Source organism: Brachyhypopomus gauderio, chromosome 15 (genome assembly GCF_052324685.1).
Source record: "Brachyhypopomus gauderio isolate BG-103 chromosome 15, BGAUD_0.2, whole genome shotgun sequence".
Classification (NCBI taxonomy): Eukaryota; Metazoa; Chordata; class Actinopteri; order Gymnotiformes; family Hypopomidae; genus Brachyhypopomus; species Brachyhypopomus gauderio.
This window is the reverse complement of record NC_135225.1, coordinates 4,623,001-4,647,672: the sequence shown is the minus strand read 5'-3', so window position 1 is coordinate 4,647,672 and position 24,672 is coordinate 4,623,001. Positions and strand designations below refer to the sequence as shown.

The 24,672-nt window shown below is 45.5% G+C and overlaps 1 protein-coding gene across 5 annotated transcripts; it reads right to left on the bottom strand.

Annotated features, from left to right (window-relative positions):
- Positions 1-66: 66 nt before the first annotated feature.
- Positions 67-23,248, bottom strand: arhgap22a (Rho GTPase activating protein 22a). 5 transcript variants are annotated; one of them, XM_076973844.1, is made up of 10 exons: positions 22,871-23,248; positions 18,195-18,394; positions 16,136-16,223; positions 7,567-7,695; positions 5,769-5,976; positions 5,034-5,166; positions 4,487-4,560; positions 4,256-4,377; positions 2,912-3,803; positions 67-1,723 (listed from the first exon to the last, which is right to left on the bottom strand). In XM_076973844.1, exons 1-10 carry the CDS (start codon positions 22,911-22,913, stop codon positions 1,501-1,503), a joined length of 2,112 nt encoding a protein of 703 aa, XP_076829959.1. In that variant the 5' UTR covers positions 22,914-23,248; the 3' UTR covers positions 67-1,500. The 5 variants fall into 5 exon arrangements, with proteins under 5 accessions (XP_076829959.1, XP_076829960.1, XP_076829961.1 ...); XM_076973845.1 differs by lacking the exon at positions 22,871-23,248 and adding an exon at positions 21,734-21,874; XM_076973846.1 differs by lacking the exons at positions 16,136-16,223; positions 18,195-18,394; positions 22,871-23,248 and adding an exon at positions 12,874-14,636.
- Positions 23,249-24,672: the final 1,424 nt, after the last annotated feature.

Sequence of the window (24,672 nt, the reverse complement as noted above, 5' to 3'; positions counted from 1 at the left end):
AATAATGAAGCCTAATTTAAACATGCAAATCTTACACATGGCTCCTTTTGTCACCCGTGTGGTTGGAGAAAAGTCCAAATGCCCTGAGAGCTTGTGTTCTGATGGTGCTGGGTTTCTAATGCTCCACCCTCATGGCTCAGCAGAGTGTCATGCCAGCAGGGTGCACTGAATTTCAACAGTGTTGTAACCACTGGAAATAAAAAAAGAATAAAACAAACAAAATTTGAGTCTAGTAGTTCACTTTTGTCATTAAATCTTGTACTGGGCAGTTTATTCCAGTTGCAGATTCCAGGGATATGCTGTTTGCATTTATAATTAAATTTTGGTAATAAATGTGTATAGCCCCAATTAAAGGTTACTGAATGTACTTTATAGGTGTTTCAGTGTATATAATAATGATGACATTGGACAGTGACATCTCCTCATACCGCGAATGTAATCTGGACTGCGTTGACGTCTCTATTGAGAGGATCTGTATGATAACATGACTGTACTTTTGTTTGCAGGGATATTTTATTTCCAGTGACCAATGATATGAAAGCAGAACCCATTTCAAAGACCTTTGGCACTTTCATGATGAGGAATTAACCACAAGAACAGTTTAAAGCATCCACAAATAGATCACAGTCATAGACTTTCTACTACAATTCACGGTCAAGTATATAATCTCATTCATAATCGTTTCCAACAACTATCAGAGAGACAGTACGTCTAATCAGTGTGTGTTTTGGGTTTAATTATTTTTTTTATTTTTAAGAAACGCCACCTGAGAAATAAGTTATACAGTAAATGGCAATAAATAGTTCTGTTAATCATGGCAACCTCAGTGGTCTAAATGGTTTAAAAGATAGCATACAAATTATTAGCTGCAGTCATTTTATGATGTTTCCACTAATCTTGTCCTGTAAATGCTATTGCATTTTTTTTTTATCATACTGCATAATAACCTTAAGATAAAGGGATTTGCCAAGGGAGATTTGTGTCATAACAGTCAATAACTAAGCAATAAATTGTTTGCCATGATCTTTCATGTCAAGAGGACATTATGTGAAGGCTTGAGCCTGTTTGAGATCACCGGTTTCAAACTGAAGATTTTAAAGACCACGAAGAAGATTGTGCAGAAACTATGACATGTGGATTTGAGAGTTGACATGAGATAATAATAAATGCGTCCGCTATGGTTAAGCAGTATTTTCAATACCATGCATCAACGCAAAAGGCACTGAGCATAGTGATGTGTCTCGCGGGAAGCACGGATCAGTCACGTGGATGGCAAACGCTCAGGGAGGTCATGCTTTGGTAGTGCTTGTGCATACTTGAAGTGAAGCCGGTGAGAGTCCAGTGAAGGTAATAACTTAAACATAAAACAGACTGAAGACGGGGGAGGGGGGTGACAAAGTTGCTGTAACAAAACAGCTCAAAATGATCTCAGAATACCCATGATACATGAGCACAGAGATGTAAAGTTCCCTTTAGAACACTGTCTTCGCATGTTTAGTGTCACATTTGTCTCGTCCTTGCTCCTGAGCTCAGATCTCCTAACGTGGAGAAGAACTCCTCCATCTCGCTCTGCAGGAGACGGTTGCGTTTCTCTGCGTCTTCGCGGGCCCGCTCCGAGTTGCGCAGTTTGATTTCCAACATTCTGTATTTCTTCTTCTCCTGCTCCAACTCCTCGTCCAGCCCGGTGACTTGATCGTGCAGACAGGCACTCGTCTCCTCTAGTCTGTCGGAGCAGGACATGAGGTCAAGGGTCACGCAATCACTCAGGCATGCGTTGAAAAATGATTGTACCACGGTGTCCTATATACATCACTCCAAAATATTCACAATTATTACAAATACCCCTGTGCCCACTTTATTAGGGACTGTGTTCATAGAGGTGCATTTTACAAGTGTGCAGGTACATACTGAATTTGCTGCCTTAATACAATGTCAGTCTAGCGTGAAGAGGCCATTTTATCTGCTATATGCCAGATGTGACAGTGTAGTTTTGCTACTCTGCGTTTTAGTGGTCTTCTCCTGATCACCCTTGGTAGGGAGCACAAGAACACTCCAGCCATGAGGACACAATAGCCCCTTTCTAGTGCGTACTGCTGGACTCACAATTTTACCCAAATGTCTCTATATTACCCAAACTGTGCATCCAAATATGCACACAAGTGTTTGGATTAGCAAAAGGAGACATGAATGACCTCTTGGCTGACCTCTCTCACTGTATCCAGTTGCTGCCAGTAAACCCATCCACATTACACACGATTCCTTTGCACCTGCTGCCCCCTGTGGCTCCTGCCAGAATAACAGCTTAATCTGATCGGTTCAGGCGAGCCTGGTTGGGTCCGCGCAGCGCGATGGACAAAGTCATGTTTGCCGGGTTCATACACCTATACAAGGTGGAATTAAAGCACTTGTACGTCACTTTAAAGGTCCATTTCAATATTTCCCATCACGTTAAACTTAATTAAGTTAAATATACATATACTCGAAATGAATCGAAATAATTCGCTTTTTTTATCACATTAGTTTATGGTTGTTTATTTTCAAAACGCCCAATCTTAACGTCTTCACGTTCTCTCATGTTTCGCCCTGGAATTACAAGAGGCTCGTATTTGTTAACGTATCGTTTCGGACAACACTGCAAAGCCATATTTACGTTTGATGCCTGACGTGTTTAAATACGGTCTCTGGTCAGGTAAAAATGTTCTTTCCCCGGTTTTGCAGGGGTTTTTTATTCTCCACTGCCACCTATCGTTTCGGAGAACACTGCAGCGACGCTCGCGAGTTCGCGAAAATATAAACGCCTACACCGCTCGCGCAGGGTCGCGCGAGGTGGGCGGAGCCGCGCGCTACGGTCGCTCGCGAAAGTATAAACCAGGCTTTACGGGCAAATCCAGTGTGGCGTCTTCCCACTTACTTTCGTATTTGGGATTCATAGTGGATCTTCTGCTTCTTCAGCTCGTCCTTCAGCTCTCTCACCAGGCTGCTAAGCGCGTGAGACTTGTCCTCGCCGTCTCCTGCCACGTGCACGTGACCCTCCACGTTCCCGTTCTCGCAGCAACCCGCGCCGCTCACGCACATCTCCATCCCTTCGGCGCTCCGCGTCACCTCCCCCGCCCTCCCGGCCGCCCGGGCCGAGTCCGAACACGCCTCTGGCCACTCCCCCCTGCCGGAGCTCAGCCCGGACGGGTCGCTGCCCACCGACTCGGCCACCGATATCTCGCAGGAGGACGTGGACCAGGGCGCGCTGGCCACGCTGGGCACGCTGAGGCTGGACGAGGTCACGTTGTCGTAGGTGGAGAGGCGATGCGAGAGCGGCGAGTCTTTGCCCACGCGCTCCCCCGACGACGTGCGCCGGTGGCTTCGTAGCGAGGACAGTCCGTTCATCAGCCAGTTGCCGCTGGCGGGCAGGCTGGACACGTCCACGGACGAGCCGCCGATCTTGGCCGGCTGGGCGCGCACCACGCTGCCCTTGAAGGTGGACTTCCAGGACGAGAGGGTCCTGGGCTGCTTGCTGGGGCTGACGGCCTGAGCGCCTTTCGCCTGCGACGGCGGCCTGGAGCCGCCCGGCCCGGCCGGGTTCGTGTCCAGGGACGTGGCGCTCCCGCACGTGGCGTCGGCGAGGCTGGAGGCAGGACTGGAGGAGGAGCAACGCTGGATCTCCTCCTCCGAGAGCCATCCCACCGTGCTGCTCTGGCCAATGGCTGGAGCCCGTCCTTCCTCGCTAGACACGTGGGACCGCACGCCGCCGTAAAGCGTCTCATGCTCGCTGATCAGCAGCGTCATGAGGTGCTGGACCTGTGACGTTCCTGTCCAGGAGACACAAGATGTTAGCTCTGTACTGTCCAGGGGACACAAGATGTTAGCTCCGTACTGTCCATGGGACACAAGCTGCTGTATCTCTACTGTCCAGGGATGACTTTTGCTTATAGTTCCTATGTATGGTTTCCCATGCATCTTAAGGCTGTAATACAGAACCAGCTTGCAGGTGCACCTAGTGTAATGTTCAGAATAATATGAACCACTGCCATGATCCCCATTAGCGTCTCAGAGCTAGTTATGGAGCTACTGCAGTACAACATCATAGCAATTCCACTCTGGAGCTTCAGATACGTCCCCAAACTTAGCAGAGATACATGCCCCCCCATCAGTAATACTCTCTTGCTGTCTATGTATAAGGCTTGCGCTATTTATTTCAACATTTAAATCATTGTATCTTTTCAGTTTTGAACAAAGATGGCCACCATGCTGTTTGTCTCACCCTCCATCATTGTGACAGGGTCTTCGATTTTAGGTCTAAGAATATTTGGTCCAAACACCGTTGCAAGATTCTGAACGCTCATCTTATTTTCACTCGAGTGGGACTGAACTTCATCCAAGAATCTAAAAAAGAGTGAAAAATACTCTTTTTCTACAAGTTTTTTTGTGACGTTTACATAAAGAGATACAGATTCTTACTCTCACTGTAAAGCAACAGTCTGTACTGACTTACCTGCAAATGTATTTGAGCAGGTTGTAATTGGCCTGAGGAAGAGTTTTCACTTGCTTAGCTAGCTCGCTGAGTCCCTTATGAGGAATTTGAAACAAAGGGACGTCAACATTTTAACTGAACACAAACTGTAAAGCAGAAATGAGCAGCGGTCTGCTCAGTGAGCTCAGCCATATATGGACTGTACCAGTCAAAATTTGGACAGACCCACTCTTGTTAATAGTCTACATAAAAAACATAGGGATCAATGCAATGAAATAACAAATATGAGATAATGCTGTGATAAACAAATATCAATCTTTTTTTTGCCCCATAGGAAACAGTCCGAAACTTTCTCACATATGCAGGAATAAAAATTCTGAAAGAAAACTATTTGCTGAGGGTGTACACAATGCATCATTATGTGTGTGTATGTGTGTGTGTTTTGCAAATTAATTCATATACAGGCTTACACCTTTCCCAAATTATACTTGTCTAAGAAACTAATTTAAGCATAATCTATCAGAATAACTGTACGTCAGTGGGCTAACGTCTGATGTTCAACTCTCACCACGTCCTCATCCTTGAGCAGGAGCTGGGCACAGGTGAGGAAGTCCTCATATTTGTTGAAGGGAATTACGGGCTCAGGCAGCTCCCTGAGGTACAGCTTCAGCAGAGACGCCACCGTGTGGACATCGGTGGTACTGCAAAACGGAACTGCCAGGTTAGTACAAAAGCGGGCCACGGAGTGTTCTTTTTCCATGTGATTTTGAGCCATGGCTTGTTAACACTGTCTGCATGTCAAATCTATTTTAACTTCAGCCTATTCTATTATGGTACATGTTCCTGTAGCGATGAAATCTGATGGGGCTGTTTTATTGAGGGGGTGTTTGGTGTGTGGTTATTTCTGGAGGCTGTAACAACGATCAAGATAACATTAAAATAACTCTGATCCTTTTCCTATGGACAGAATTCACCCTGCTGGGAGGACAGAAGGAAACTTTGACACTGCAAGATAGATATTCTATGTCTGTCTATCCGCTTCTCTCTCTCTCTCTCTCTCTCTATTAGGTTTCTATGTGATCTTGTACTGTCAATAAATTTGTGTATCCTAAATGCCACATATCCTAAATCTCCCCATGTGTGTTCAATAACACAAAGCCAAATTGCTATATGACAATGAATGTTTGTGTAACATTATTTACATGTTGATTCTATCACAAATCAGAATGACTTCTTGTTCATAAAACTTTTACAGATTTGTCCTATTTGATCAATGTATAATCATAACCAAAGAATATCCTACCTGTCAAACTGAGGCTTGTCACCACAGTCAAACGCATCCTGGAGTTCTTTGACCAAGTTTGCCTGTCCAGGCATGCGGAAGAGGCCCTCCTCGTTCAGACCCTGCTCACGTATGAAGTCCACACACTGTTCTACCAACAGAGGAGCCAGCCGGGGCCCAAACTTCCTCTCATATTGCACCGTGTCCTCTAGATGCTGACCAAAGATCCCTATGACACAACATACGCGCAAGATACGTTATAACACAAATAAACGCAAACATGGCTTCACCAGCAGCAGGAAGGAGTCTCGAGCAGAGCGCTAACCTTCTCCCCTGCATCCCCGGCCTGTGCGTTTCCTGCGACCGCAGGGCACGGCTGTGCGCCCTGAAAACACCGTCAGCCCGGGACGCACAAACAGACAGCAAGCACACAGCAGCGGAGTGCTAACCTCCGGCACCAGATACATTACAGATCTGTGCAGGGCGTCCAGAGCTGGCAGACTGCCATGTCACACACAGACCTACAGCAGTCTATACACACATCCTGACTGAATGGTGTGGTCGTGCCCTTAATTGACACAGGAGCATTGGTTCCGTCTCCCTCCGTAGCAGGTGTAACTCGAGCTGGGAGACTGTGGTGTTTTATGAGAGACAACGAGCCTCATGCGCCCAGACAAACAGATATTATCTTGCCTGTGATTGGTCCAGCTCATGTAAATAACAACAAGCTGTAGGGTATCAAGCAGTGGTTATGGTATGCCTGTCAGCCACATACAGTCTCAGAATAAGTGAGAATTTAATTTGGGCTAGCATGGAGGGTGCTGTGATATGAATGGGTTATAAAGTCAACATGGGTCTAATGCAGAAAACGACTGAGATCTTCCATCTCTTATATGACAGCAAAGATCACGTAGTAAACGTTAAGTATCCAAGGTAGCTTGTGATTGTTCCAGTAAAAACAGTGAGCTAGGCTGTAATATAGCATATTGTCCTGGCTCTACTCCAAGGCTTAAGAGGCACAGAGAGACAAGTGCTGCTGTTTTAGCGTGAATCCCATAATTCATGCGTTGTGTTACCCACACACAGCCCTGTTAAATGGTATAAGAGGAAAGCAGCATAAACGCTTGGCTACACTCATCCAGTTTGTAATGCTATCTCAGATTTGCCTCTGGGCTGTACAGAAAGTAGAAAGTAACTCGACTGTTATTAACCGCAGAGCTGTAACACAATACCAGGTGACACAGGCATTTTGGCACAGGCTCCATGACTCGGGCTGTTATTTTAGTGCACCTGTGCTCCAGTTAAGGCATTTCTATCAGCAAAGCTGCAGATGATCTCATTGGAAGCACCACACCCAGCTGTCACTCAGCAGATCGTGAGCATATGACCATGTGACTGTTATCATATCCATTAATGTATGGGAAAGAACAGAGTTGGAGTGTGAAAATGCTGAGACTTGTGTGTGTGATGTCCATGTGCTTCCGATGGTGTGTGTGATGAACATACACGTACTGGCTTGTGTTGGATGAACACGTGTGTGTGTGCTGGTGTGTGTGATCTACATGTGTGTCTGCGTGCTGGTGTGTGTGATCTACATGTGTGTGTGTCCGTGCTGGTGTGTGTAATCTAGATTGTGTGTGTGATGCAGATATGTATGTGATGTAGATGTGTGTGTGTGTGTGTGTGTGTGCTGGTGTGTGTGATGCAGATGTATGTGTGTGTGTTGGTGTGTGTGATGCAGATGTGTGTGTGATGTAGATGTGCGTGTGCTGGTGTGTGTGATGTCCACGTGTGGCTCTTGTGATTGTGATTGTGGTACCTCCTCCAAACGGAGCCCAGATGACACGCCGGATGGCTTTGACCCAATCCTCCATGTCATTCTGAGAGTTTGCCATAAGCAGGAGGGCCTCATGGCTCAGAGCTGATCTGTCTTTCTCTCCTGTACCGCCTATAGACAGGGAGACACAAATCAAGCGTTCAGATTTGTGCACAAGTTACACAGACAAGTCCACAGAACTACAGCACTTTCAAATTTAGGTGAGCCATTGAATAATTGATCAAAATAATGACCTTCTAACAGTATGACATCTGTGACACTTCAAATGCAAGATGAAAACAATGAATTAATAATAAGTATCAATTCCCTTTTAGATATCAAATAGATACTTTTTAATGAATCATTTTAAGATTCATTAAACTTTAATAAGTAATCCTTTTGATCGTTATTGCTCTTATTTAGAAAGTTGATCCTTTCAGTGCTATGTCTGGACAGCTGTATTTTTAACCAGCCTCAAATGATCCCTGAGGTAAGATCCATAAGACTGAAATTAAAATAATAAACACATAGATAAAAATAAATTATATGAGCACTTTGAATGTATTATCTTGCAAAACAAAGCAATAAAGAAATAAAAAAAAACACAATTTGAACACATGCCACGTGATGCATACACAGCATAAATGTGTTCTGTGAGTGTGGATGAAACTAGGTGTTAGGTTGGCTGTAATAACTCAGACACTGTCGCCAATATATGAATGATGAGCTGTATAAAAAAGTGACATTTGTCTGAACACCTTAGTCAGCATTATGGAAGGAACAAGCTCATCCTTATTCTCCCGGCCAAACACGCTCAACAAACTACATGCGTAGCAAAATTATAATTGCCTATATACAGCTGTTACACTAATCAAATTACTCTTGAAAATGACTCGTTCTATCAAAGCATTGTTACAACTGCCCGTGTGCAGCCGCATGCAGAATACGGGGCTTAGTTGGGTGCAGTTCGGTTATTAACCACTAGATGGCAGAAACGTAAAAGGATTTCGAGTGTATTTCGAGAGTACAACAAATGAAAAATGACATCATCTAATTACGCAACATGAACGTCAGACAACGCAAGTGTGCACGTCTGTGTGTAAACATGTGTGTAATGGAAACGCACAAATCAGCCTCATGTCCAAGAATGTATGTGGGAGGGACAAATCAAGATTATAATATGATTCTGATTACACCAGCTACACTATAGCTTATGTATTTGAGTGTATAGTTTCTATATACGTATGGCTGTAAAAAAGCTACTGTATAGCTTCAACCAGTATCTACTGTACTGTCCTTCTCAAAATTTCAGTCTAAGAAGACAGGGTAACAGTTTATCATCTTTATCATTTCAATTCCATATCCTTTTTTTTACTCATTTATCCTCATATAACCCTCACCTGAAGAAAGTGCAGTTTTACTGAACACTCACTGTGCATTCAGGAAGACTTCCACTCGTCCTGCCTATAAGCCCAGAGGCTGTGAGGAACCTGGTTTTGTCTGCTGTGGGCCTGTGTGAGATGACACACCCACGGCTCTCTGGGGAAGCTGCAGTGTGGCCTGCCGTGTCCACCAGGGGGCGCAGGAGAGCAAAGTGCAGCAACACAGGAACTCCTGTTGCTTTTATGATGCCACTAATCAGGAGCTTGAGGTTACACAGAGGAGACGCCGAACAAACGCAGCAGAGGCAAACAGAACAGTGGTGTCCAACCGAACACAGAACAGTGTACTACTACTGAACACTGAACAGTGCACTATTACTGAACACACAACAGTGTACTACTACTGAACACAACAGTGTACTACTACTGAACACAACAGTGTACTACTACTGAACACAGAACATTGCAGTACTACTGAACACGGAACAGTGCACTACTACTGAACACGGAACAGTGCACTATTACTGAACCCATAACAGTGTACTACTACTGAACACTGAACAGTGCACTACTACTGAACACTGAACAGTGTGCTACTAGTGAACACTGAACAGTGTACTACTACTGAACACTGAATAGAGCACTACTACTGAACACTGAACACTGCACTTGTATTGCACACAGAACAGTGCACTACTACTGTCTCTGCTGTCTGTTTTCTGTGTAAAAATTAGTAAACATTGTACATTGTGTTCTTGTGAAATGCCCTTGAAACTAATACTCAGTGATTAACCATTTGCATTTCTGTGCTGCTTGCAGTATTTGGAAACTGACATATTTTGAGTTATGACAAGCAAAATCTGAATGATAATACATCTCATTAATATAGTTCACACAGCTTTCCATACTGCCCCTCAACGTTTGCCCCTCGGTGCCTCTTCTGGGCATTACTCATTACAAATGAGTGTTACCCTCCTCCACCCCTCCTCCACCCCAGCCAGAGTGAAGCCCGGCTGGGAAACAACGGCTCAGAATCTGCCCTGCGGAGCAGCGTGGGGGTCCAGACTGTTCATGTCTCCCCATGGGTGCAGCTCAGCCTTGGACCACAGCAGCTCACCCACAGCAGTTTCACAGCAGTCATGCATGAATCGTGTGGCGATGGTGGACAATGTCGTTACTATGAGAGCTAGCATGTCTCCCTGCTGACGGGAGGTCATGGCTGTGTTTATGAGGCCGAGGCCCGGGCTGTGATGTGCATGTTTAACATTCCTGGGGTGGAAAGCACTAAACAATGTCAGGACTCTTTGCCCATCTTCTAATAGATAACGGATGTTGGGTACAAAACAGATCTGTACTATGGTGGATCTGCAAGTCTGGTCTTTAGGTTGGAACCAAATATTTGCATTGTTCAAATGCAGTCAGACTTTTCAGATAGAGATCCTATATCAGCAAGCACAACAAAGTAAAATAAAATTCAGAGGCATTAATATGAAGCAATGGCAGTGTGAAAATCCTCCCATTTGTGAATATATTCTAAGCACGTGTAAGAAAATGTATTACAAAATAAGAGTGGGAGAGGATGCAGCTCTTTCGGCCGGAGGCGTGGAGATTAATTGCATTATTTTAATGGCGGCTTACCGCAGACACATGGTCTGGGGGGGGGACGACACCCTACAGACAAATCATGTGAATGGAGATCACAGCAGGGATTTGGGGAGCACGTGATTTCAGTTTCCTCCAGTGTCCAACAACCTCCTGCGGGGCCTCAAGGAAGCTCTCAGAAACGGATCAAAGCTCACAGCTACATGTAGATGTGGTGTCTGAGTGTGTGGGTTCTGGAATGGGGTATGGTGCCTTAAATACAAAGCCAATCCGTTGATTTACTGAACAGTAACTACTGTGCTCACAGTGCTGGAGTTAAATGTGCTCTTTCTGGAGGACTAAATATGCTAAGACATTCTACAGATTCCAAATGTCCTTCCACTGTCATACAGTAACACAGTCATCCTTCATGTCTGTTTTGTCTCAGTGGGTTTCTGTTTGAGGTTCTTCCCCTGGAACTGGCAGATGGAAGCTGATCTGAGTCCTGACTCTGTCCCCCTCTCTCTCTCTCTGTCCCCCTCTCTCTCGCTCTGTCTCTGTCCCTCTCTCTCTCATTCTGTCTCTGTCCCTCTCTCTCTGACTCTGTCCCCCTCTCTCTCGCTCTGTCTCTGTCCCTCTCTCTCTATCTTGCTCTCTCTCTCTGTCCCCCTCTCTCTCGCTGTTTCTGTCTCTCTCTCTCTCTATGTTCCTCTCTCTCGCTCTATCTCTGTCCCCTCTCTCTCTTGCTCTTTCTCTGTCCCTCTCACTCTGTCTCTATCTCTCTCTCTCGCTCCATCTCTCTCTCTCTCTCTATCTCTTTCTCTTGCTCCCTCTCTCTCCCTCTTTCTTCCCAGATTCTCTACTGCATCCATCCACATTACATCACCCAGCCTCCCCTGACTCTCCAGCCATCTGACTGCCATCAAATCTCCCTGTGTGGCACAGGACTGTCTCTCTCCCTCTCTCTCCCTCTCCCTCTCTCTCTCCTTCTCTCTCTCCCACTACACTATCCCCCTCTCCCACTTTCTCTCTCCCACTCCACTATCCCCCTCTCCCTCTCCCACTCCTCTCTTCCTCTCTCTCACTCCCCTTCTCCCTCTCTCACTCCTTCCCTCTCTTTCTCACTACACATACACACACAAACACACACTCTCTGAAACACCCCCCACACATTTACTCACATCACCAACACAAGACTGGGATGGTTCAAACACGTCAGTCATATACTTTCTATTGTGAAATGCTGTGCTCGGTTACACTATGACATGATGGCGAATCCAGTCTGTGTCACTTTTGACATCTGGTATGGAGGAATACATAAACAGTGCAGATGCAGGGTATATAAATAATTTCTGGATACATTTTCCAAACAACTGAAAGTATGAAAACAGCAATGACATCTTCTCAGTCTCATGTTCACAGAACCAGAGGTGTTCATCAAGCTCCCCTTTGCTGTGTGGTCATCAGATAGCCAGCGGATAAGAAATGCCAACTCAGCAGATCTTCTGTGTGGAGATCCTCAGGTTACCTCGAGGAACTGTTCCCTCACAGCTCCGCGGACAGGCAGAAAGGGGCTAGAGGAACACACGTAACTCCATCTCCTACGCAGCAGTTCTGTTCTCTACGTTTCCACCTCCATCACAGTGGCTTCAGGCACTACTCTCTCTCTCTTTTCTTTAGTTTCTGGATGTACCATGAACTTCCTGACATTCGTTTACAGCAGAACTCTGTGGACATGCCACATTGTTTAATTAAGACTGAGACGAGGACAATGTGGTCAAGCGTTATGACGACATGAGGACTACTTGAGTACTACAGAGCATGACTTTGATTCAAACGCTGGAAACGTTTCAGGACGGGACGGGTCACAGAGCTGTGGCTTTCCTCTGTACCGGCGTGCAAACTCCACGGAGATTCCATACGAGGTGCGGTGATCCGGTGTGGTAGCTGCACACACGTGTAGTACGGGACAGGCGAAGGGTTAACGTGGCAGTGCCAGATCACAGAGCAGCAGAAATGTAGCGAACACCTCTCAGCAGACTTCACGCCAAATTACAGGGGGGCACATTCATGCAACACTGTCTCACCAACAGCTCTTCCAACACGTCCCAGAAACACGTGTGGTCTGGCCCACACCTGGAGTCACTGCTTCCTGCACCCTTGTCAGCCTTTATCACCCAGGAGCCTTGTAGAAAACCAGCTACCCATAAACCTCTGAAAATCTCCGGAATGTCACGATGGAAAATCTCGTCTCCTCCATCTCCTCCCTTTAGACTCCAGGCGTAGGAGAGAGGATGGCACGTGGACCCTGAGTGAGAAGCTTGTGTAAAGAAAGCGTGGTGCTTACCCGTGGGGTGAGCCGCGTGGATCTCCTGCAGCCTACAGCAGCCGAGCCCCATGTCGGCACACGGCAGCCGCACAGGGCTGGGCTACTCAAATGCCATGTCAGTTCCACCCACGGCCCTCCCGGAAGGTGAATCCTTCACACAGGTATGTGCCAGGGGCACTTGATAGCAGTGAAGGGAGAGATCGAGGTAGAGAGGGAAAGAGAAAGAGAGAGAGAGAGAGAAAGAGAGAGAGAAAGAGAGAGAGAGAAAGAGAGAGAGTGAAAGAGAGAGAGAGAAAGAGAGAGAAAGAGAGAGAGAGAGAGAGAGCCAACAGACCCCAAAGTAGCATTACAGCCAGAAACACGAAAAACAAGTCCTTCATTTGCTTCATTCATTCATTCAAAAAAGATTTTTTCCCCCTTCTTTCTCTTCCTTTTCTTTCCCCCTGCTCTCCTGTACTCCGGTACACACACACACACACATAAACACACACACACACACACAGCCCCTCCAGACTGGGAGGGAAGCTCTAGCTTGCCCTCGCTCAGCCTCAGGAGACACACACCACCAAGCTCATCTCTGCCAAACACTGCAAACATCCCCCAAACACAAACAGACCCAGCTAATCAATCTGTGTGTGATTCTTTGTGTACGTGTGTGTGTGTGTGTGTGTGTGTGTGTGTGTGTGTGTGTGTGTGTGTGTGTGTGTTTCTATGGTAGAGACGTATTATGTCTTCACATGGGGCTATGTTAACATCTCCTCAAGCCATACACACATATCTCTGCATGCTGCCAGGAACTTTTTTCCCCTTATTAAACTCAACTGCTTATTAATGAAGCTGCCCCCTCTTTGAAGACCTCTCTTCTGGAGACCACACGGTGAATGTGTGCTACGCAGATGCTTCTCCTGAGCAGCTCCTGGTGGGGGTGGTGCTGTTATCTGAGCTCCCAACGTACAGTGAAGCGCTCTTTACAGACCTGACATGGACCTACTCCAAATGACTGTTCGCGACAAGCACAAGCCCAGCTCAGTCCTCTGCTGTGTAGACCCACTCCAGTCACTGTTCCTGCCTTTGTGTCCAGAACCGGCTGAAATGGAGCCATTGTTCGGGTGTCTGACGTCTAGTGCATGCCAGGGCAAAGGAGCAGGACATTTAAACATGAAGCCATGGGAGCGCAGCGGAGATGCAGAGGATTGCATGCAGAGCGTGAACTTGATTTTGTAGCACAGAAGAGCCACACGCACAACCACACGCACAACTCCCCCCCCCCAACACACACACACACACACACACACACACACATCAATCCGGCACAGGTGCTACAGGCATTAAAGACATCAGATACAACAGTACGGGACAGTTGTGACAATTCTGCTGCTGTTTCTCATAGTGTCCAGCTGCATGTGAACCAAACACCAACCACCTGGGAGGGAAGCAGACATGATGGGGACGATGCCTCGTTTGGCCTTAGAACATCCAGGGTGAATGACCACTGAGAAGCACACAAGCGCCTGTGTGTGGACAGCAAGTCACTGACCACTGTAGGGAGTACAACCCCGTCCTGAAGACCAGGTTTGATGTCTGGGTTTGGCTGCACAGAGAATCCTGACACCACGCAGTTCAGCATCACAACTGCGTTCAGCAGGACAAACGCATTGCTGTCTGTGTGCTGAGTCTTCTTATTGACAACCACATCAAATGCTTTATAACAGAACGCATGAATTTTTCATATCAGTCAGAATGATTTTCATTCGGTTACTATGATTATGCATTTCTAAGACGTCACTCAATCACCGGCTCTCATCACCTTCGGCCCTTCGACGTTTCTGGCACGTTTGAGCGCCGATACGTGCTGCCGTATCGATCCACACCTGCGCTGCTACTGCACCACCTCAGAGGATGGAGGCAGAGGTGTAGTCCCCTCCGTCAGCTCACAGCTGGGGTCTAATGTAGCCGTGTGCAGGCAGCACCACCAGGAGCAGATGTAGGCGTGTGTGCTGGGAGACGTAGCACCATCCTGTGATATTTACCTGGTGTTAAATAATTCTCCCATCGGCTAGAGAGGAGGGTTTTACGTCCGTGTGCACACTGCTAGGCACAGACATAAAGAATCCCAATAAACTGGCAAAACACTGCATGTTTTGACACATTGTGGCAGGACTGTGCGGGATTGCAGGCTACATAATGTACTGGGACCAGTTCAGGCTTGACAAAATGACACAGTATTGACAGTATACATGCTAGTAATATACAGTAAGGTGGCAATGTGTTTAAAAGTTTACAGTCAGTTATCACAGCCAAAAACACATTATTTATATTTGACTATATGGGGGAAACTCTTAACCTGTAACTTTGGCCTTAATGTTTTGAAAGAATATATTTGGTTTATCAGAATATCTGTATTTATCATTGTATTAATCCTTCTTCAGACTTTGTCAGTTCTTCTGACTGGAAATTACATCTTGACATAAGCTGTATTTTATAGAACTGAAACTGGCTTTGAGAAATATCATACTTACTGACAGAGAGACATTTCTGACACTAAGACCAGCACACTAACATCTAAAGCACATGGGTCGGGTAGACGCTTCAGTATAGATCACATAGAGAGAGACACACCTCAGTTAATTTCACTAGGTTTCAACATTCAACAAATCAATTTCCATAAACAGTATCCATAAGCAACAGATTCATTCATCACATCTCCCTTCCTATACATGAAGCAGAGGACACCACCCATGGTGTAGTTCCCAGGGGAGATGATCAACATGTTTCTGCTGATGTGGTCACATGGGAAAACACCGCTCTGCACCTGGAAGTGATACTGAAGTGTTTACTTTGCCGACGCTTATCGCCATCTGACCTGGTGAATTCACACACTACCAAAACAACTGATAAAATAGCATTCGTGCAGTAAAATTCAGCCACCTTAAACTTACTGGCTTACACAGCATATATTATCTATGGTATATTGTATTTGGAATTGAGATTTGCATTATATTGCCTAGCTAAATAATTTAAATATGTATAAGGGTATGTGTGTATGAGTAGATAACTACATCAGAGAAGCTTCTGAAGCTTCCAAAATCACAAACGCCTTTTAGACAGCTTTGTGGCCCAGGGTGCCCTCTAGTGGACGACAGCAGTAATAAGGAAGACTCTGATTATCTACAGTACACAAGCTTACGGGCCTTGCTCGTATACAACGCGAGCAGGTCTGCAGGTAGCGATGAACGTGTTTCTTCAGCAGCCAGACCTTGGGAACCTCGGTCTCACTCACCTGGAACTATCTCGAAAAGATGACGTCCAGGTTCATCTGGATTGGCCGTCAGCTCATTAACTTGACAGCCGTGTAACGGGATAGAGCCCTGAAAGGAAGCAGGGACACAGGACATACAGGACGCGTTCAAGGACAATGTGGACTCATCTCCACTGGCATGTAACTCCCCTGCACATATGTTTTATCTTTTCAATTATTTGCGGAATTAATAGTTATTCAGTGGGGAGCATTACAGATTAGTTCTCCATCAAGACATTGTAAATGGAAAATGGATTTTTGGTGGTAATTACTAAATTAGCTGCCCTTCAGGCATAAGGGGCTGATAAACTAGAGTAGGAGCAGACCTCACGCCGTTATACACACGACTCTATTTTACAGTCTAATCAGTACTGCTGAGGCACACACAATTACACTAAACCACTCTCACATTATAAATTATGCACCTCCAGCCCTGAACTCAAGACTCACAGTTGAAGTCTTTACACAGCTGCCCCAGCAGCCATTGACCAGTGCTGCAGAATTTGCTTACTAACCCAAAACTGCATCTCTCCACGTAAGCATTGATAAGGCTAAAATACCAATTTATCAGCAGAGAATGGAGGTGCTAAGAGGGAAGCAACACACAGGAGCAGCGCACTTCAAGGTCGCAGGGGACACCAGTTCTGAGATGTATAACATGGATCTGTCACTGAGAGACCAATACACTTTCATTGCTTGGACTGGTGTTGGTCCCCTGTGGGTCAAAGGTCAGCTGCTCTGCATCAGCTAAACCCTGCGACCTTTACGATGTTACCGAGCAGGACCGTAGCCTGTTAGCCGATCCACGCAGGAGTCCTGAAGTGTGGGACACGACATGGCGGCTCACTCACGTTGGAGTTTATCCAAAGGCATTTTGACTGGACGATCAAAGCAATACCCTGATTGAGGTGGCACTCAGTATGTTCTGATATATAAACCCATGCAATCTGGCAACAACTTCACCTCGTAGAATTTAAAAGCATGCAGGAGCAAGTGGTGCTCACACTCTTACTTTTGAGTGAGTGAGGCAGTAATTTCCTGAGCAAGGAGGCTTTCAGTATGTCGGAATATATAAACTCAAGTTCACATTTATTAGCATAGTTTTTCACAACACTTCTTTCACAAAGCAGCTTTACCAAACTCATCTGTACAGAGAATCGGGTCCAGGTCCCTAATAACCAAGCCAAGCCAAGAATACGATGAAGAAACCTTGAGAAGAACCAAAGTTCACCAAGCCTCCATCATCTACACCAGATGATGCACTCCCACCACACAATGAATAAAGCTGCTTTTAATTTAAACTTTCCACAAACTTATAGGAATTGATTATAAGCCTTAAGAAATATTTGTCAGAGGTATTCTGATTATTTATTAAACTGATGGAGGAGGGATGGACTGTTCATTAAAGTCTCCATGACATCCAGCTACATGATTCTCATCAGGACCCGGTCGACATGGCAACAGCCTCACTTGAAATTGTACTTTAATTTAAACGGAAACAGAATAAAATCCACGGGAGAACAATGCAATGCAAAGAAATCTTTATCTTTTCACAATAACCTTTTGTCAATAACCTGTACATACTGTGTGCAGGGTGTTGAGAAATGAGCTGTAGAAACAGTAGTTATCTCTGAATCAACGGCAAAAGGGGTGAGAGAGACAATATATTGATTTTGAAAGCTAAAAATAATGAGTAGACATATAGGTAAAGTAAGAAGACAGCATCCTTCCTGAAGCAGCATATCAAAATACATATCCACATTATCCTAGCAGACAGAGTACTATTTGTTTTGGAGAAATATGACTAGCTATTGTTGCCTGTGGCATCTTATGAGGACCGAACGCATTAGACTTTTTTTTTCAGACTCAATTGTGTATTTTACTAATAGACCCCAAATCTAGTACTTTATACAATATGTGTTAGTTACAGTAAAGTTACTGCTTGAAAGACAAATCCAATATCATTTTGCATTATGTTGCAGTTTTACTGCATTATATCAGTAAAAAAAACAAAAAACAAAGGAAGGTTTTCACGAGGTACCTGTGGTTTGTTTTCCTCTTCATCTTTGTAGAAATAGAGGTGATCAGAGCGCAGCACGAACCAGCGCACCTGCCAGTTCTTCATGATGCTGCGCTGCTTCTTGAGCCAGCCGGCCTTTAGCGCCCTCTCCTGGACACCTGGGGAAGATGGCCGGCTCGAGCCGCGTGTCAGCTCCCCCATCACCATGCTCTTAGACCTGGCTGTACACACACACGACCATATGCACACACGCACACACAGTAGAAAAGAAAACTGAACCTTCTTGAATGCATTATTATTTTTTTAGCAAACAGCAGAAATTCCAGAATCCACCATAAATTGCCAAATTTATGTTATTGAAATGGCCTGCAAGTGGGACGCAACTTAAAATTCAAGACAAGACAAAGGAAAGGTTATTTATTTAACTGCTTGTGAAGAACTCTCTGAAACTGCCTGTTTCTCAGGAAACCTCTTTATATAATATCGCTATTGTTTTTTCATCCTACATTTGATATGTAATTGGAACAGAAGAAGAATTCATGTGAGACTTAAGAGGGAGAAAAAAAAATCAATCTTTTCTTTCCATCTCTCCATCTCTTCATCTCTTCATCTCTTCCATCTCTTCCATCTCTCCATCTCTTCAGTCGGGCACGAGTGCTATCAGGTTCCCGTCTCTTCCGTCCTGTCCCTCCACCACGCTCTCAAACACCCACGCTGGTCTGGGCTGGTCCGGGCTGGTCCGGGCTGGTCCGGGCTGGTCTGGGCCGTGTTCTTCTTCCCTTACATCTCTCTTAATCGCAAAGTCACAATTGCTTCTTGTGGTCTCTGGCCATAACAGCCATCCTGTTCCCAGAGTCCATTTGTCTGACAGGACAGCAGCCATTGCCAGAGTCTCATTAAATCACTGTGGGTAATGGAAGTCTCATCAGTGTTAGTATAGACCATGGGGACCATGGGGGTGGGGGTGGGCTTAGAATCACTCCCTCTTTAACATCAGGCTCCAGGGACAGACCCACAACCGTCTCCCTTCATTAGCGCTAAAAGCTAAGGCCAAAACCTACCAGCTGGTCAGCCGGTTTCATGGACAAGAAACTGGATGCATCATAACCCATTGTTCCATTTATCTACATGCCTGCTCATTACCCAGAGATCTAAAAATAAGGCAAGACTGCATGAGCCTATACATATTTCATCGATACTTATTTTAGGAGTTCAATTTTGTATCTGACCTCAAACTATCCTTTTTTTGCCCCAATGTCCTACAGTGATATCAATATTTAAAGTATTCATTTAACAATTAATCTCCGTGATCAGATGCCAAAAATATCTAAAACAGCTCGCCAGGGGGAAGGTTATCCAAGAATAAAACACAAAGTTTGCAACAAGGCGCATCATCATTTCATGAAGACATCTTGAGGATGGCACGAGAGAGAGAGAGAGAGAGAGAGAGAGAGAGCAAAAGAGAGTAAGAGATAGAGAGTGAGAGAGTCAGAGAGAGAGAGAGAGATAGAGAGAGTGAGAGAGCCAGAGAGGGAGAGAGGGAGAGACGGAGAACGAGAGAGAGAGATAGAGAGAGTGAGAGAGCGAATGAGGGAGAGAGCGATAGAGAGAGTGAGAGAGCGAGAGGGAGAGAGCGAGAGAGAGAGATAGAGAGAGAGAGATAGATAGAGAGAGTGAGAGAGGGAGAGAGCGAGAGAGAGATAGAGAGTGAGAGAGAGAGCATGATAATAAAATCTGCTTGGCGCTTGCTGAGTTCTGCTGATGCTCCTCCTTTCCAAATGCCCACAGCATCCTGCCACTGTGTATTAGCTCAGAACCACAGCGGGCTGCACACTGGGTCCAGGTCCACACCGGTGCTGCTGCTGGAGACAGTGAGGATGTGCAAATCACCCGCCACGTTATTCCAGTCAGGCAGTGTGCATGCTGGGAAACACACATGACTCATGAACCTTCCAGCAGTGCACTTGGAGACAGAAGGTGCTCATGGCTGTTCAGCGTTCATGGCTGCCCATAAATCTCATCTCAGGCGTGCACATCAATGTCCATCTGCACTCTTAAGGCAGTGGATCGGTCACGGCATGATCCACTGTGGTCACAGGGAAGGGAAGAATATAGGTGAGAGTCCCTGGACTGTCAATTGCACCAGGCCCCAGGTCTGCCTAAATTTGTAACTGCATTGACCCACATTACAGTAATCAATCAAGACACCGACCCAACATACTGCTGTGTAAATGACATTATGCAGCACTGGTATATCTGTTCTAAAAAATACACGACAAAAATGAACAACCATGCGTAATGTGAATTTGCTCTCTATTTACAAATCTGTTATCCCTTCACATGTCATTAGTTTACTGAATCACAAATCCTGTTGTTACCATCAGTGCAGGCAGATAAGGATTATGCCTCATTAGCACAGTGTCTCAACTCAAATATAACCGCATGTCACATAATGTATTTAATTATCGACAGAAAAAGGCTGTGAAGCATGTTCAGCTTACACGCACATCCAGTCAGGAGCCTCCCAGCAGCTGATGTGTGTTAGACACTGGCCAGGGGCCAACAGAAATATACATCACTGGAGAACTAATGAAATGTAGTGCAGGCTCTCTGCTCAGCATGCCGAAATGTGCTAGTGGAACTTCTGACGAGGCAGGTGAAGGCAGGTGACGGAGGGAGGTGGAGGTGTAGGTGGAGCAGGAGGGAACGCTGAGGGCTTTAGCTCCTTTGCCTCTGTGTTATACACCCTGGCAGACAGAGGATTCATCCATAAATAGTGTTTCATGGCTCAATAGCGTTAGTGCTGAACCAGCCCAGCGTTGGAAAGGGAAACACCCAGCATGGGACCGTGTTCTCTGTTTCCAACTGGACCCATCCTCTCTCTGCTTCAGCCTGATCACACTGCCAGCAGTTAGCAGGCCTTTCTCTGCCCTAGGGAAGCTAACTTTGACATTCAGCTATTTTTATTTCTCAAGCATAAGTCATCAGGAATGTATTGGTGGAACAATTTAGCACAAAAGTGGGAAAAAAACCCAGAATAAGCACAGTAGTCCCTTACACAAAGTTTGGGTCCGATGAACACAAACATGATAAGCATACTTCAAAAATGTCGACCACATGCTAATATGAACAGCATTACAACACCATCGCTCTTTGCCATGAATAGTGTGCGCGCGCGTGTGTGTCATAACTACTAGGATGCCATTAAGTCATAACTGGTCATCGTTACGCCATCACTGATCACAGCAATATTGAATCCCCACTTTCTCAACAAACCAAAAGAACTATGTAACACTGCCGGAGGACATAACGACTCACTCAAGTCATCACAGGTTACTAAGCAACAGAGCTGTCCAACCCGAAGGCACACAGGAGCGCTGTATCCAGCACTGCATCTGTGTGGTTTCCGGGAGACGCGAGACGAAAGAGATACCCTGAACGTAGCGGTGCGGTGGCAGTCCAGAGAGCTGAGGCAGGCAGAGCGGGTGGGGGCAGGGTGGGGGCGGGGTGGGGGCCGGTGGACGGAGCAGAGGCAGGAGCAGCAGTGCAGCAGCACTTACCTCTCCTCGTCTGTCTGATCTTGGGACTCAGCATGGCGCTCATAGCTGGACGGTGTGCTCGCCTGTCCACATGTTGGGATCCTCACTAGACTCTCCTCCACAGCCTCGCCCTGTTGCACCTCATCCGCCAGCTCTGGCCAGCATCCCTCCCTCCCTCCCTTCGTTCCTCTCTCTCCCTCCCTCCCCCTCTCTCTCTCCCTCTCCCTCATTTGCTCATGTCCCACTGGCCCACTGCTCTGAGCTGCATGTTTCCTGAGCCCCGCCCATGCTCATTATACAGAGACTGCTGGAGGAGAGGGACCTCTCGCACGTGCTCAGATCCATCCTTACCCACAATGCATTATTTATCCCCCCCACCACCCAGATGAATTCCACTCTGGCCCAACCATTAAAGGCCTAGATGATTACTGTCAATAATTCAGTGAAGCAGAAACAGAAGGGTCTCTGCCCTTTTCCTCTTAATTGGCCCTGTGGTCTGTGTTCATTGCTGTGAGCATCTCCTGATCAGGGTGTGAGTCTCGGGGAGTGTACTTATCAATTCAACTTCCCTGTTTCTTGCACTAATTCCGTTTTCTCCTCGTAACCTCTCTGTAGTACTCACCATGTCTAAACTAAAATGTCATTTACTATAATTTTTTGCGGAGCTGTCAATAATTTACCGAATCTGGGCTTACAACACATATTATGTAACTCCATTTTACCACCTTATTAACATACCCATGCCTTTTTCATATTAAATTCATTAACGGTTGTGTCATTATTTATCATAACTGAGAAATTCATTCGAATCTCACTCCAACCATACATTCTGCTTTCTCTTCAAATAACATATGCTGGACTCGTGCCAGGAGCCGTCACATAGGGCTGTTAAGTGCTTACTGTAGATCAGTCAGTCAGATGTCAAGGTCACCAGGCCATTTGTAAGGCAAGCCAAAAGCCATGCAATATACGGATTACTGCCTTACACACAATACTAGAACATATGTCAGGCTTTTAAAGGCACCAGAGATTCAGACTAATAAATATAACGTTGACTTACTACCACAACTGCACACTTTCACTAATTCATCATGGATGACACGTTCAAAAAAGAAATTCAGCCACATTTGAACAATATAGGGAAACAAGGTTGATTACCTAAAGTGTTCCATTGTCTTCTCTGGCACTTTGAGTTGCTCATAGCTGGTACATCTCCTTGAACGATCAGTGTATTCTGGATCTGGTGTCTGGAGTCTGCAGAGAAATCCCAGCTAAGCTGGATGAAGCCATGTAACGGATTCTTTTCTCTCTTGTCCCAGAAGCCATCGGACGGGAGGCAATAAGTGAAGTCAGCTTTCAATGTGGAAAAACAATCAGATAAAGTTTCATCATAGAGAAGAATGCGTGGACGTCACCACAGCACAAGGGTGGCAGTGAGGGGCAGATTCCCCCATATTTACCCGCATCTGCACAAATAACACAATATCACCATGTGCTTCCCTTACTTAATACTGTCTGTATCAAATCAGCTGCTCTTTAAGAGCATGTCACAAGATTATACAAGATTCTATCAGCACAGTGGGAAAAAAAAAACTTTAGAGGGCTGACAACAGTGAAATATGAGAATGTGACATCCAACACATGAGGCAAAAACTGTGGCTATGTTTGCTACATTCACACAGACATCGCAGGAAGTGAGGACTGGCAACAGAGAAGTGAAAATGACCTGGCCTTTGGTTAACTTTATGTAACATATATATATGGATATTCATAATCTCTCTCTCTCTCTCTCTCTCTCTCTCTCTCTCTCTCACACACACACACACACACACACACACACACACACACACACACACACACACACACACACACAGTGAAACATGAATGATTTTTTTAGTTTTTCATGTTAAACACATTCATTAATATAAAAACAATATTCAACACTTAACACTCCCCACCCGTGTTGTTAATTAAATGTATCTCAGGAAAAAAAAACACAAAGATGTGAATGTATATTAATTAGCTAATTGAAGTGCTACATCCAAATAGGAAATCTTAAAAAAGACAGCACTAAGGGCTCTTCCAAAGCTTCTGCAGTAAAGAACATGGGCCAGTGGAGAAAGTTGCCAGGCCATTAAAGCACGCATTTCAGACATAGAATGGATCAGGCTGCCTCTTTAATGCAGCTTAAGAGCGAATCAGCTAAACACAGGCTATTAGGTTGAGTTATCATTTCATCCATTAACGTATGTGGTGCAACTGAACATGCAGGATTACTATAATTCAATGTTTCAAATAATGGTGGCAGTTATGAGTCCAGAGCAGTGATTCACTCTCTAGAACAGGAAAGCCTGCCAGCTCATAGCAGATATATCACTTATAGTCACGGGGTTGCCACATCTGCTCTTCAGGAAGACTGGTTTTATCACATGCTTGCTGGGAATGCTGTACAAAATATGTAGAACTCAAAACAGGCATTTGAGTCGTCAAAGACGTTACAGCCCTCAATAAGGATGCTCTGAGATAAACGGCTAAATTGCATTTCCTCACAAAGCTGCAGCAGCAGACAGAGAGAGGGCAAAGGATGGGGCTGGGGGTGGGGGTGAGGATGGGGCTGGGTGGATGCATCAGTGGCTACACCCATGTCACAGCAGTAATGAAATGCAATTGTCCGTCGCCATCTTTCTCGGTCGTCTTCCTTTGCTGACTCGCATTACCGCAAAGCAACAAATGGAAATTAGTATCAGTCCAAATACCAGCTAAGCAGATGAATGATTTTTAAAAACCCAGCTTCACAGGACGGACGGTTGGGTTCGGTGTGCTAGCTACAGGTACACGCTGCCGAGCCTATAAAATACCCATTAATCCTGTTAAAGACAATGTATTGCGAAAGGGGGATTAAAGAAACGATTGGAAATGTTCACGATTACCTTGCCCACAAAAAATGCTGTTTCATGGTA

Coding starts and splice junctions, on each gene's coding strand:
- arhgap22a (XM_076973844.1), bottom strand. CDS start 22,913: ATGAGCAACTCAAAGTGCCAGAGAAGACAATGGAACACTTTAG. Junction 5,167..5,768: donor GACAAGCCTCAGTTTGACAG/GTAGGATATTCT, acceptor TCCGTTTTGCAG/TACCACCGATGTCCACACGG. Junction 4,561..5,033: donor TGCTCAAGGATGAGGACGTG/GTGAGAGTTGAA, acceptor ATTCCTCATAAG/GGACTCAGCGAGCTAGCTAA.